The sequence below is a fragment of the Accipiter gentilis genome, chromosome 9, assembly GCF_929443795.1.
Source record: "Accipiter gentilis chromosome 9, bAccGen1.1, whole genome shotgun sequence".
In the NCBI taxonomy this organism is placed as follows: domain Eukaryota; kingdom Metazoa; phylum Chordata; class Aves; order Accipitriformes; family Accipitridae; genus Astur; species Astur gentilis.
This window is the reverse complement of record NC_064888.1, coordinates 15,607,997-15,621,789: the sequence shown is the minus strand read 5'-3', so window position 1 is coordinate 15,621,789 and position 13,793 is coordinate 15,607,997. Positions and strand designations below refer to the sequence as shown.

The 13,793-nt window shown below is 46.6% G+C and overlaps 1 protein-coding gene across 3 annotated transcripts; it reads left to right on the top strand.

Annotated features, from left to right (window-relative positions):
- The first annotated feature begins 843 nt into the window (after positions 1-843).
- PPIF (peptidylprolyl isomerase F) lies at positions 844-8,224 on the top strand. 3 transcript variants are annotated; one of them, XM_049809861.1, is made up of 7 exons: positions 1,019-1,096; positions 2,173-2,319; positions 3,010-3,412; positions 4,303-4,391; positions 6,514-6,610; positions 7,415-7,490; positions 7,918-8,224. In XM_049809861.1, the coding sequence occupies exons 4-7, from the start codon at positions 4,383-4,385 to the stop codon at positions 8,051-8,053; spliced, it is 318 nt and encodes a 105-aa protein (XP_049665818.1). In that variant the 5' UTR covers positions 1,019-1,096; positions 2,173-2,319; positions 3,010-3,412; positions 4,303-4,382; the 3' UTR covers positions 8,054-8,224. The 3 variants fall into 3 exon arrangements, with proteins under 3 accessions (XP_049665817.1, XP_049665818.1, XP_049665819.1); XM_049809860.1 differs by lacking the exon at positions 2,173-2,319 and having other exon boundaries at positions 844-1,096; positions 3,382-3,412; XM_049809862.1 differs by lacking the exon at positions 2,173-2,319.
- The last annotated feature ends 5,569 nt before the right edge of the window (positions 8,225-13,793 follow it).

Below are 13,793 nucleotides of genomic sequence, written 5' to 3'. Positions count from 1 at the left end.
TGTTGTTATTTTCATATAAATAATATTTCCCTTTGCAAGCTATTTAACCTGGACTACTACTCCTCACTTTTGTAGTCTCTCAAGCAGGTTTCCTGGCAAAGCCAAGCTCAGGCTACGAAATGATGTCACGGGCACGCATCTCCCGGGGCTCTGCGACGCCAGGGTGACACCGCAGGTGTGTGCTCAGGGTCACCTATCTTTTTCGTCCTGTGTCATGGCGTAACTCCCGGGTGCTCTCGGTGAGTAACGCTGCACGGGCAGCCCGTGACTCCCACTTCTCTGCTGCGCCCAATTATCCCGCACGTGTGATGGCGGTGGCCCGGCCCGGCTTTTCCCGCTGAGGTGCTCGCCTGGGGCCCGCGGGACAAGCCCAAAGGCATTGCATGGAATTACGAAATTTTAGACACTTCCCCTCGCCGCTGATCTCTGGGGTGAGGGGCTGTGAGGAAACGTGAAAAAAAACTACCCCCAAAAAAGAGGCTGTGAGGAAACGTGAAAAAAAAAAAACCACAAAACCCCCCCCAAAAAAGAACCCAAACCAAAACCAACAGCAACCCACCACAATCAAACGTAAAACCCCAAACCAACGGCCCCCTACCCACCGTTGCGAAACGGATGGTGGGCTGCGAGAGGGCGGCACGGGCCCTGCTCAGCAGCAGCGAGGGCTGCCGGAGCTGCAGCGGCCCAGCTCTGGGCGGAGAGCGCCGCCTCCCTCCCGCCGGCAGCCGGCGGGCTCCGCCGCCCCAGCCCGCCTCGCCCCACAGCGCCCCCGCCGCCATTTTGCCCGGCGGAGCCGCCCCCAGCGGGCGCTGTGGCGCCGCGGCGGAGCCCATAAAAGGCCGCGGCGGCAGCGGCCGCGTGTCTCTGCGGGTGCCGGTGTGCGTCCGGACGCCCGCCCGCCCGGGTCATGCTGGCGCTGAGTGCCGCCCGCCGCCTGCTTCGCCCGGCCGGCGACCTGCTGCCGCCGTCGGGGCTCGCCTGCCTGTGGGCGGCCGGCGCCCGCCGTTGCTGCGCGGCCGGCGCCGGCCCGCCGAACCCGGTGGTGTACTTGGACGTGGGCGCCGACAACCAGCCGCTGGGACGCGTCGTGCTGGAGGTAGGGGCGCGGGGGCTGCCGGCGGCTCCCCTGGCGGCGGGGCCCGGGGGAGGGTGCCCGAGGAGCCGAGGGCGGCGGGGCGCCCGGGCACGGCGGTCGGTGAGCGGCAAGGTCAGGGCAGGCCCGGGGACGGGACGGGACACGGGTGGCGCGGCCACCAGCGCCGGCTCCTGGGGCCGCCCCCGTTGTGGGCGTGAGAGGGGCCCGGGGGATGGCGGCCCTCGCCGGGCTGCCGGAGCCGCTGCCCGGCCGCCCTCGGGGCTCTGCTCGCTGGGCGAGAGGGCGGTGAGGTGGCTCCCTCCCGGGTGGAGGCGAGCGGGGGTCGGGAGGGGGCTGGAGTGGGCACCCGTCTTCGGTTTGCGGCGGTGATTCCCGCTGGCCTGTGTCGGCAGTCGGTAACCGAAGCCGTCCTCCCTGGGGGACGGGTCTGTGGGGCTCGGTGCTGGCGGGCGGCTGCGGCCCCTGAGGTGGAGGTCGGGCCGTACTGCGGCGGGGAGCCTCAGCGGGGGAAAACTTTGACCCGCGGTATGAAAGCTGAAATACTAAACGAGAGTAAACTTAACTACTGAAGCGTACCGCTCGCTCGAGAGAAACGAGCACGGTTCCAGCAGCGAGAAAGTGCCCGCAGCCCCAGCGCGGCTCCGGGGCTCCGGCGCTGTCCGTGGGCGGTGGGGCCCTCGCCTGCTGCTCAGGGCTTGGCGTGCTCCTGGGGCGGCGCGCCCGCAGGGGTCTTCAGCCGCTCTTCCAGCTTCCTCCTGTTTCGTCGTCTCCCCCACCCCCCCCCACCCCCCCCCAGCCCCCGGGTGCTTATCGTTTGATTCTTCGTCTTTGGTTTTCTGAGGTGCTGCCTCTTTGAGCTTCCAGCTTCGTGTGCATTGAAAGGTTTGCACAGCTCTGTTTGAACTGGCAGCTAGCTCAACAGCCAGCTCGCAACCAGCTTTATCATTAAAAATTCAAGTCTCTGAAATAGCTGCCGTTTAAAGAAGGCCTGAACAGGAAAACTGTGGTACGCGCTGCTCTTACGAAAAGCATGATAAGCGCTGAGACTTTAATTGTGGCATACGACGTTTCCTTAGGGCCGGGCACGTGCCTCTGAATAAATGTGTTGTGTACGGGAAGGAAGGCGCTCCAGAACGTTGCGCTGGAGAGGGAATGCTGCTCTTACGAATTGCTGCCTGCTGAGGGAATTCAGTGTGGCCTTCTGCCTCCAGCACCCACGTTGGGTCTGTATCGATGGTTTTGTTTTTTTTTTTTAAATGTGGTTCATAAGGGTTCTCTCAAAAGGGTTTCCCTGGAGGCTAGAGCCCAATTCATTGAAAGTGTCAGCATCTAAATTGATTGGACACTACCAGCTCTCGTGTTCTCAGGAGGTAGTAGCATCTTGAGGGAGTTGTTGTAAACATAGTGCTGTGCAAATTCCTTATTCCGTCGGTGAGATTTAGTGAACGGTTGGATGGTATTGTAAAAAATAGCATTAATGTTACTATATTTCTTTTGGCAGCATTTAATTTCCACATTAAAGATTTTTAGTGTGCCCAGTTTACAAAATATCGGAATGTGTTGCAGCATCGCCTTGAATCTTTGGCTAAGTTGTGGTTAGATTCAGCTGCTAGTTATAGGCATCTGAGGAGAGCATCCTAGGGGAAGGAGTGTCAACTTCTTGCCAGCGCCATGCTGTTTCTAGGTGTCTGCTGCTGGCCACTGTTGGGATGAGCGACTAGATAAAACTTGGGCTTGGCTGGTTTTGTGTCACTTTTTCTAGGCAATTATAATACCATACATTTTTAAGATTAGTAAAAAGATGCATACCAATCAAAATCAGAAATTTTTGTTGGTGAAAAACGTGTATGTAACATCATGAGTCAATTCTGATGTACAGTTTCTGCTCTTCTTTTTCTTTGCCTTTTCTGCAGATTTCAACGGATGGCTCTGTGCTCGGGAGACTTCGATCTCTCCAGTTATATCCAAACTGGATTTGATCCTTTGGGTCCATCATAAAGATTCTTCTCTGTTACTGCTAAATTATTGTGTTGATCAATGAAATCGTTAGGCACTGCTCAAGTTGCTCTTCATTAATTTGCCAAAAGTTGCATCGAGGGGATGTTTTTAATTACTAGCCAAATGCTTTGAAAGTCTTAAGGTGTTCTTGGAATTTTGGGTGGCTCGTGATGTCAGATAGCTCATCGTCTTGGGAAGAGCATTCAGTTGTACCAGCCTCCCATGTAGAAGTTTTTCTTGTGTATGGAAAAAGCTGACTTCTTAATTTGTTTATTTTTCTTTCACAGCTGAAAGCTGACGTGGTTCCAAAGACAGCAGGTAAGGCAGCATCTCCAGAATTTCTTACTTAAATATTTAAGGCTTAGATTGTGATTTTTCAGGAACAAGAACACTTTGTTACCTTTTGGAAACTATTTCCGTTTTCCATCCCCATTTGTTAAATAGAGAAATACGGTAAGAACTTTGTCAGAACAGTGCTAGCGAGGATTTATAATTTGTTGTCATTCCAAATAGTTTCATTTTGTAATTTGTGCCGAGACAGTACAGTCCATATGTTTGGTTATCAGTGGTGAATAAATATGTTTAAAAAACACATTAGTTTGCATTAAAATCAAATCCCAAAGCAAATGGGAAAGGATAAACCAAAGGGATGGTGTCTCTTAAGAGTTTCCAAAGAGCATATAGGGTTTTGTTTTCCTTGTCACTAGCTGATCAGTGGATTCATGTTACAGGGGTTTTGTGTTTTTATCATGTGCTTCCTTCCTCATCTGTTTATGTAGTGGTTGTGAAAAACTTGTACTTGTCTTTCAGTTTCCACTAGATTAATTTTTTTTTTTATAAAAAAGCATCATGTTCCCAATTACTATAGAGAAGAAAAGGCGTAAAAGTCAGAAAATGAAATCTTTGACTCCAGAGTGGTGGGTTTGGGGAGGCTGGGGGGTTGGAGTTAAGGTATAACAGCAAAATAAAAGGGAGATGAGATTGAAAAGGGTTGTGTTTGTACCCTGTTCTGAGGCTAAACAAGCTTTGTTTCCTTAGCTTTATAACCGAGGGTTTTTAAAGCATGGAAACAGCTAATAAGTCGATAATATACCTTAAAGATACTATAAAATTTTTGAAGTGTATAAACTTAGGACAGAGTTAATCTAGTCGTGTTTATATTATGTATCGCATATGGCAACATAATACTTTATGCTTTCTTTTCACAGAAAACTTTAGAGCTCTTTGTACTGGTGAAAAAGGATTTGGGTATAAAGGATCCACTTTTCACAGAGTGATTCCTTCATTTATGTGCCAGGTAATGTTTCTTTTTTTACTTTTGCTATTAAATTTATCTGTATGTTAGTAATATATTTTTAGAACCAGTTAGACTAGTAGTAACATTTTAAGTGGCTCTGCTCTAACCTTTGCTAACTACAGAATAAAGAAGTGACAGTGTGACTTGCATTGCTGGTCTTTTTGCTATGGCTATTGCTTAGTGCATCTTTTGTACAAATAAATGTAAATTATGTGTAGACTGTCTTAAACTGGTTTAAGGCTTTCTGCTTTTGTGTAGCAGTGTGCTTTAGTGTGGGGCGTATTTGGTAAAATTGCTTGGGAGAAGCATTTGTGAGTAGAATAACAATCAACCTTGTGTTCCAAGTGAGCCAAGAAAACAATGTGTCCTTCTTTATTCCTAGTAGAATAATCTGTTCATAATGTGTTTTTTACAAAAATTTTTTTTCTTTTTTCTGAACATCTCCTTAATAGGGAGGGGAGGAGGGAACCAAAAGGGTATGTTGGGGTAGATTTTGGAATGACGCACCTGAAATGGATGTTGTTTTTGATTTAAAGGATGAATCTTTCAAAATTGTGAATTAAAGTCCATGCATGTTAGTAATGTTTACTTAAACAGCAGCAACAAGAACGACAACAAACAAAAACAAACGGAAAAAGCCTTTTTGAGAGCCTTTTTTTCTACTCTGCTTGGCAGATGAGCAGGATTTCAGCTGTTGTAGTGCACTGGATTGTATGATTCCTGGTGGTCCTCTCTTCCCTTAAAAGAAGCTATGTTTCAACAAGATTGCATCGTAGAATGGCTCTGTAAAAAATTGGAGATTAAGGTTATAGTAACTGTCCTTTATTTATTAATTGATGACTGTAATGGTTCCCTCTTCTTGCGGGACAAGCGTGCTGTAAAGGACCTATTTTCTTGCCTTTGAAATGCAAACTAAGATTTTTTGTGATACTGACAAAGGGATAAAGTTTTGAAGTCTTGGTCGCATCAGAAGTACATAAGTATAAGAAAAATAGAAATCCTACTCTCAGTTCTACCACTGATTTGTCAAGTTCTGTGTAAGTCTTCTCCTTGCCTCCCCGTTTTGTCCAAAAAAATCCCCAAAATGAGGATACTAGGTGGTTGATGCCATGGTATGGTAGGATGATGAATTAATGTTTAGGAATTACTTGTTATTTGTTACCAAAGTGGAAATACTGTCATAGGTTTCAAATATTTAAGGAGAGAGGAAACAGTAGAGGCCTTTCCACTTGTTGAGATGGAGTGTTACGATGATTCAGGCAATTGGTATAGCCTAATTGGAGGTCATTATACCCAGGACTTGGCAATTCAGATGCCTCTGCATGGCATGCAGCATGGAGAACATACTTCTGGGACTGCGTAGGAGTAGCTGTAACACCACCTGTAATAGATTGCTCAAGGTGAAAATGGAAAGATGAACATCACATGAAATACTTGTTAGGTACGAGTTCTTTGCCGGCATGGGTGGTGTCGCTTCCGGGAGAGGACATGGCAGATTGCTGGAAGCAGTGTGTAGTAGCCAACTCTGGGAGCTGCTGTGGCTGGTTTTTTTGTTTGTTGGGTTTTGTGTGTCTAACCTAAGACAGGTGGTCACATCTGTCCTAGCAAACAGCATGTAGCTGAGGAAAGTTTAAAATAGCTCAGGTGTAACGCTTAAACAGCAAAACCTAGAAACAGCAAATAGTAATAATGGAGATCCCGACCAGTATTTATACCTGTTGGGAGAAGGAAGGGGAGAAAAGAAGAGTTCTCAGATCTTGCCTGTGGTAATGAATTTGGGTGATTTTGTTTTGAGGTCTTTGAGGTGTTTCTTAAAACTACTGCTATTTGTTGCATCATGGAGCAGGGGTGGTAACTTAGGAAGGGCATTGTTGGAGTTATGGTTGTCAGTTGGAGAATATCAGCAATATCTGGAGCAGAAATTTACTTTTAGCTTGATGGTATCTTCATCTAGTTGCATGGTTTTAAATCCTCATGTGACCATACTCATTCTTAACTTGAAGAAAATTTGCTGATTTTATTAGTTTTAAGTTAGAGCAAGTGAGTATATTTTCAATAGCATCACTTCTCATGTAAAATAACGCCTGTGTGCTAGTGAAGTTAACAGCCATTTCTGTTTTAGGGTGGTGACTTTACAAATCATAATGGAACTGGTGGAAAATCCATTTATGGCAGTAGATTTCCAGATGAAAATTTCACACTTAAGCACGTAGGACCTGGTAAATAAACATATTCTTTCTACCTTCTGATGACTATAATGAAGCATTGTTTATGAAGATGTATTTTTAAAAAGTAAGGTTTTTTAGATGTGTGGGGCACGTGGTAGTTACAGAAATATCAAGGAAGTTTAACGATGCATTGTCACAGGCATGTGTTTATTTGTGTAGACTGCGGTACAAATATAAGTCAGCCTGTAATGGGTGACATTGCCACTCTTGCCCTTTCTATAAAAGGGACTGTGCAAAATAGTGTTGCGCTTTTTTGTATTTTACTTAGAATTCTACAAAGGTGAAATTACTGCTTTTATTTTTCTCTTTTGTAAGTCATAGACTTGAATTTTCACTTAGATGATTACTACAGTAGCGAAACAAAGCAATCTGGGATTTCTTATTTACTTACACAGGCACGTCCTTTTAAGCTCAAATTAAATCAAGAAAAAATAAAGGAAAAGCCATACATAAGAACATCTAATTGAATTCTGTAGTCTCTTTCTCGGGTTGTTACTTCCTCATCACAGGAGACTCCTGCTGCTGTTGAACCGCAGTAGAGGTTACCTGATGTTAATCACATTCAGGATGTGTACAACTAATTACATTACTAACATTCTTGCTGTGGAAAGAAGGGAGGCTGGGCCTGAGGGAATAGTCAAAAGACAAGAAGTTGGCATTAGAAATCATTTGGAGACAAAGTGAGACCATCACATCTTCTGTCTGTCCATCTTTAGTCTAAATGTGCAGAGGAAAATTGTCTTCTCCGCTGCATACTTGTTAAACCAATCTAACAAGCTGCTACTGTTGTTCTAGGTGTTCTTTCAATGGCCAATGCGGGACCCAATACAAATGGATCTCAGTTCTTCATTTGCACTGCAAAAACCGAGTGGTAGGTTCTCAGCCCTGCATATTAACCTGATGAATAGATGCCTGGATTCAGAGGGTTTGAGATTTTCTTAGGGAGTTTTTGTTGTTGTTTGTGGGTTGATGGGGTTGTGTTCGTTTGTTTTGGTTTAGGGGTTTTGTTTTTCTTTCTAATTTCCAAATTACTTGACTCACAATGGAAAATAAATTGGTTTGTGCTACCTGGGGGAGGAAGGGCTGTGAGGGTAACAAGGCTGCTATCCCTCATAATGCTTCTAAGGTCCAGAGCTAAAAGTATTTTGTGTCCCTTGTAGAGGAGTTGTGCCTTTGCCATAGAGTTGATCAGCAGGTGAGAGCTATGAAGATCTGCTAGACATCCTTTCACCGAGCTTAGTTTGGTTCAGTCTTTATGTTGCTTTAAGTAAAACTGCCCTTGTTTATTTGTTTTACAGGCTAGATGGAAAACATGTTGTTTTTGGCCATGTAAAGGAAGGAATGGATGTCGTGAAAAAAATTGAGAGCTTTGGTTCCAAGAGTGGAAAGACCTCCAAAAAGATTGTCATTACTGACTGTGGTCAGCTGTCCTAGCCTTTTGCCCTACCATTCAGGACAACTTCGATGCTGTGAAAAGTGAATCATAAAAAACCCCAGACATTTCTGATCCCATGAGTAGCACCTATGGAACCATAGTTTCTATTTAACTTGGTCCAACTTTTATTCTTACATTGAATGATATTGATTAAAAGCACAAAATGATAATTGAAACGTGTTTTAACTGAGGTACTGTGGTAGTCACACTGATTTGCTAGAGTCCCATTGCGTTTTGAAAGAAGTAGTACAGTCACTCAGCATATCTGACTGCAGTGTTGATCCTGTTCTTAGTATTTGGGTGTTCCAGGTGTTAGAATAGGTGGTGGAGTTGACAACTAAATGTTCTATACCTGGGGGGTTAGATACAAATTGAGAAATACCTTGTTTCCTTTGGTGCTAATAAACGCCTGTTCTGTTGTTCGTCTAATAATTTTGAAAAAATAATGCTAACTAGTGCTCTCAAGGCTGTCTGCAACATGACTGTCAGACATCATCTTTCTGTGTCTCAGTTTAAGTCTATCCAGTAGAACTAATGTGTGGTTGTAGGTTTTTTAAAATTAATTCTGTTTTAATATTTTCTTTTTTTGTAGTCTCAGACCGCTGTTTTAAACTGAACTCTATCTTACCTTGCTTCAATGGAGCAATTTGACTTTTGGGTTAAGTAAATTGCTTTAGGTTGAATTAGCCTACTACTAGAGCTCTACCTGGGCAATAAGACCACAAATTAGCCAGAAGATCATGGGACTTTTTTTATTATGCAACTGTGAACTTGCTTGAAGTGCAGTTCTGCTCTGAGACCTGGTTCTGTGAGGAATACAGCACAGTTCTCAAAAGAGAGCCTATTTTTGCACTTTGAGAATATAATCAGAGTATAGTAAGCTTTCTTGAGTGAGAAAGAGGTTTCATTGCTTTTTTTGTCCTGTTGGTCCTGCAAAGTCAGCCCACCTTGGGTATTACCTGGATTATGATTTCTTCTCGTACATCATCATCAGAAGTCAAAATCGGTCACCACAAAATCGTAAGGCCTAATTGGTGCAGCAAAATCGTTACTGTTGGGGTTGATGTACGAGAAGGAAAGAATTCAGCTGATCAGATAAACACATTTCGTTTGTATAAACTGGTATGCTTTATGTGGAGTGCTTGAGCAGTAACAAATGTTGGAACCTCACAACATGACTTTCAGAATCACTAAAGCTGTAAAGTAGTAATGCTTGGGGAAAAAAGCACTTGACTGTTTTTGTGCAATAATCTTGTTACTGAAGAGAAAAATAAAATGTGATGGCTGTCTTCAAATGTGAATTTACTTCCATTGCATTCTGATAATATGTGGGTTTAAAACTATTTTGCACTGGATTTTTTTTCCACTGAGGGCTGCATTCTTGTGTGTATGAGGTAGTAGTCAGAGTGTAATTTTGCAGAAAATGGAATTGAAAAGCTTTTTATTCTTTCCACTCTGTTTCATGTTTCTTAGTAGGATTTTTTAAATACTAATTTCTGCTTGTTTGGCTTATTTCAGTTTGATAGAATAATGATTTTTTTGTTGTTGTTATCTTAATTTCTATATGAAAAATAATTAAAAACAGTTTGGCCACAAAAAAGTCTGTTCCTTTCTTAAATATGACTTTGCACACTTACTTTAAAGCAGGAGCGTGAGGAGCTGAAACCTGTTGTGTTTACTTGGGCTATTCTGTCCACTTTGCGATGTGTCTGATCTAGCGGTATTCAGAAGACATGCTGTTGCGCAGAGGTACAGTCAGCAAGAGATGGGGTAATGGTGCCATGCTTTGCCTCTTGCTAGTGAATCTAAAATATCTGGTGTATGGATAGTGGTTCAGGTTTTGAGACTCTTGTCTGATTTATTCTATCAATTTTCAGAGATAATATCTGATTTCCTTTTCAAAAAGTTGGTAGTTCCAGCTTTTTGCTGGACAGTTGAGGAAAAGCTCCTTCCTTGCTGTGTTATCAGAGATGACCTTAGGAATTTAGCATCCGCCTGTAGCGTCAGCGGTATTTGTAGACTGGAAAGCCCAATGGAAGGTGCTTTGCCACAAAGCAGTCCATTTTCTCAGAACTGTGTTAAGCCTTAAATAAGTAATAGTATTACGCATGTTATTATGATGTTATTACGTATGGCTGTGGCTTTTACAGGCACAGTTTTGCCCTAACTTTGGAAATGTAAAACGCAGTATTTTCCATCAAGGCTCACAGTCTTGACTAGAAGATACATATGTAAGACCTGCAGAATCCCTTTGATTAGTAACACGGGTTGCAGTGTCTCCATGGGGCTGGCTTTGGTTTCCAGATACCAGTCCTCTGCATACTTCTGTCTGCCAGAAGAAAGTCTTTGCTGCTTGGGTGCTTACAGCAGTGTAATATGAGTCTTAAAGTTTTGACAAACTAAACTGGTCAATCTCTTAAAGTTTTCTTCTATAAAGTATCTTCCTCAAAATGAATCTTTCTGGGGTGCTGTTCTTCCTGTTTTTACTTTCTTTTTCCTCCCTGCGCTGCTTCCCGTTGTTTAAAAAGAAAAGGCACAGAGCTCTATTCCAGTATACATCTTGCACCCCGCAGCATTGCAGCAGTGTTCCTATACTGACACTACACAACTACAGCTTGTACTAAGTATCCCAGAGCTAATGTTAAGAGGCAGTTGTGGCACCCAGTATGCCCCGCAGCAAGGGTTTCGCTGGATGGCTGGCACTAGCCCTCTGTGGTCCTGTGGCTGTCAGTCTTGGGTAGCTTGTCCGCTTCTGTACGCAGCCCGAAGTCGGGATTGCAGTTGATGGGTAAGTACAGGGAAATTGGCCTTTGCTAGTAATTGTCTGCCAGGATCTAATTTTCTGCAGGATCCGAAGTGCCCATCTCTCTCCTGTTAGCCCTCGTGTATTGCAAACAGTGACTAGAAGAGGGTTCTCCTTTTGCAGCCTTGCTTGATGGTTTTGTCAGCTTCAAAAGCATGGGCTAGAATAGGAGGAGTGAGGCAGCGCCAGGAATTCTGTGACCCCCTTCCTCCAGGATTTTGGACCCCTTTATAGCGAAATGATAGGTGTTATGACGATAAACTCGGCTTCGCAGCCCTGTCATGTACAGAAAAGGACTTTGACTTCTAAAGTTAACCCACTTCAACTGTGAGGTAGGAAACTGCCCAAAATTATTTTTTTAACACCTTTAGATGTTAAATGGATATGCTTTCCTTGTCCTCTGCCGGTAAAAAGCATTGCTCTTAGAGCAGTTCAGAGCACGGTTTATTTAAAGGCAGGCGAGTGATCCCAGAGTGACCGACGTTATTCAGGTGTATGTTAAAAATGTGAGAAGTCGCTGCCGTACCCGCTGCAGAACGGTGCGGCTTTTCCACGCCCTGCCCGGCGCTCTGTTACTTCAGTGCTGCTTCTGGCGCAGCAGCTCCGGGGCAGAGCCGTGCCCTCCGGAGGCTCCAGCGCGGCAGAGGGTTGGCTCCAACCTTCGCTCTTCTGTTCTAAGAAATACCTCTCCCCCACCGAGCGGTCGCCGCGGCAGCCGCTTCTCCCCCGGCGTGTCGGACCGCGGTTGTCCGCTTCGGACCGACCCTCGGCTCCGCTCGCGGGGCCGGGTGGTTCGGCGGCGGGTGGAGCAATTCGCGAGGGGCCGCTGGCGGCCGAGGGGTGCCGGCGGTGGGCTCCCCCCCGGCCTTCCCGCCTCTCCCCGCCGGGGAACGGCCTCCCGCGGAGGCCTCGCCCCGCAGCCCGCCTTCGGGCCGGCGGGGGGCGGGGGGACTCGCCGTTCGTTGCCCCGCTCCCCGCGAGGTGGCACCAGGCGACCGCTCGTGGCGTCCTTCGGCGGCGCCTTTTCCTTCGTGACCGCGGCGAAGGAGCTAGGGGCCAGCAGGCACCGCTGCGTTCAGGTGAGCAGCGGGTGGGATTACAGCAGCGTTGGTAACACGCTGGCCCGCAGGTCCCTTTCGGCCGCGCGGACCCGAGGTGAGCTGCGCTGCGCTGCGCTGCCCTGCGCTGCGCTGCCCTGCGCTGCGCTGCGCTGCGCTGCGCTGCGCTGCGCTGCTGCTCGGGTGCCAAAAGCTGCAGTTGCGCGTCTTGCCGGGTGTGAACCCTGCGACCCCTGGAGGGGGTCCTTGACCCTTCAGCTCCTGCGGGACGAGAATCCGTAAAGTCGCGTCTTTCCCAACCGCAACCGCGCATTGCCGTGATCTGTGGCTTGCTGGGGTGCGATGGAAGGCGTTAAAATGGAGGGTATGGTCTGCAACGGTGTTGGGGGAGACGACTGGTTAGAAATCCTGCACAGACAGCTCTAACAGATCACAGGAGAGAGGGAAAGGCGTTCCCTGTGGAGCTGCGGCCTTGAGAGGAGCTGCAGTGTGCTACTGCAGGATTTCACCTGGGTGCCTAGAGCGAAAGTCTGCGCTCAGCTGGGAGAGGGGTTGGCCCATCCAGGCTGCCTCTGGGGCGAGGCACGGGCACGCCGGGAAAAGAGCCTGCAGAGCGAGCTCCGTGGTGGCTACCGCTGACGTGCTTCCAAATGCAACACAAGTAAGAAATAGCACGCTCGGAGGGCACCCTTAGGTACAGTGAAAATAAATATACACAGAAAAAAAATGAGTTTATATTTCAAAGTTGTTTCAACAAACTCACAAATGTTTTTGTTTAGTCTCATGTTTTAATTATTTGTTCCAGACTCTCTGCTTACATAAATTGCTTTCTTTGGTGCTAGACTGAGGCTATGTCTCTTTGTTTATAAAGTTTAAACGCTTTGAAGTCAAGACAGTCGAGGTACAAAATGTTGCTCTCTTTTGTAATGCTGTATACTCTGCTGGTAGCGATATATCAACAGTCAGAACCTCAAAGAAGTGAATTACTTAGAGTACAAATCATGTTACGTGACATTTCAAGGACAATCTGGATGTCCTGCTGCTAGCTGAGGATTTGTAGTTGGACGCTTTCTACCCAATTTAGAAGTAACCAGGCTGAAAAGACATTGACAATCCAGTGAAAAACTTTCAAATCTTGAACTGCAGGTTTTTGTACTGAGTCTGACTCTGTTTAAAGACATTGTATGAACCAGCTGATCACAGGTGAATTTTGGCCCAAAATCTTCACAGCCGAAAACATCAATTTGTTGCACCGTCAAACTGAAAACTGAACTTTGGCAACAGTTGTCCTGGGCCTTGACGTTCCTTCTCCAGTTCCCAGCTCTGATTTTTCCACAACAGCTCTGGATACGCCTTTTCCATGCTCTCCTGCCTCCATGCAGACCCTACGTCTGCCAGGGGATGCTGCTTGGGGTGCTGCGGCCACCCAGAGCCTGTATCCTGCGTTAGGCGTGAGTGAGCTGCCAGATGGTGGGAGAGAAAAGAGCCGTAGCAGTGTGAAAGCACGAGTACCTCTCCCATGTAACCTCTTTCCCCTTGCACTGGTTGAGGCCTGGGAGCCCCACGTCAGGGCCGTGCCGTGCTGTGCCGCCGACTGGCTGAGCCCCTGCCTCGCTCCCCTGTACGTAATGGGGACTGCGTACAGGTTGCTTCATGTGAGCCAAACTGCTTTCCCAGCGGTACCCAGCTGAGTGAGGGCAGACAGATGGAGATCAGCAGTGGTTTTCTCTTCTCCTGAAAACCTCCAAGAGAAGGAGCTCCCGCTCCTGCACAAGGTGACCCGTTGTGCCCTGGCGTGGCGGAGAGGGGGGCTTGGGCTTGGTGGAGCTGTTGGACAGAAAGGAGTGGGGAAGCAGGTGGCTCACTGCTTTGGGAGGC

Bases quoted from the DNA above. Each gene is read 5' to 3' on its own strand.
- PPIF (XM_049809860.1), top strand. From the start codon at position 908: ATGCTGGCGCTGAGTGCCGCCCGCCGCCTGCTTCGCCCGGCCGGCGAC. The intron at 4,392-6,513 runs GTAATGTTTCTT...TTTCTGTTTTAG, and splicing joins TTCCTTCATTTATGTGCCAG to GGTGGTGACTTTACAAATCA. The intron at 7,491-7,917 runs GTAGGTTCTCAG...TTTGTTTTACAG, and splicing joins TGCACTGCAAAAACCGAGTG to GCTAGATGGAAAACATGTTG.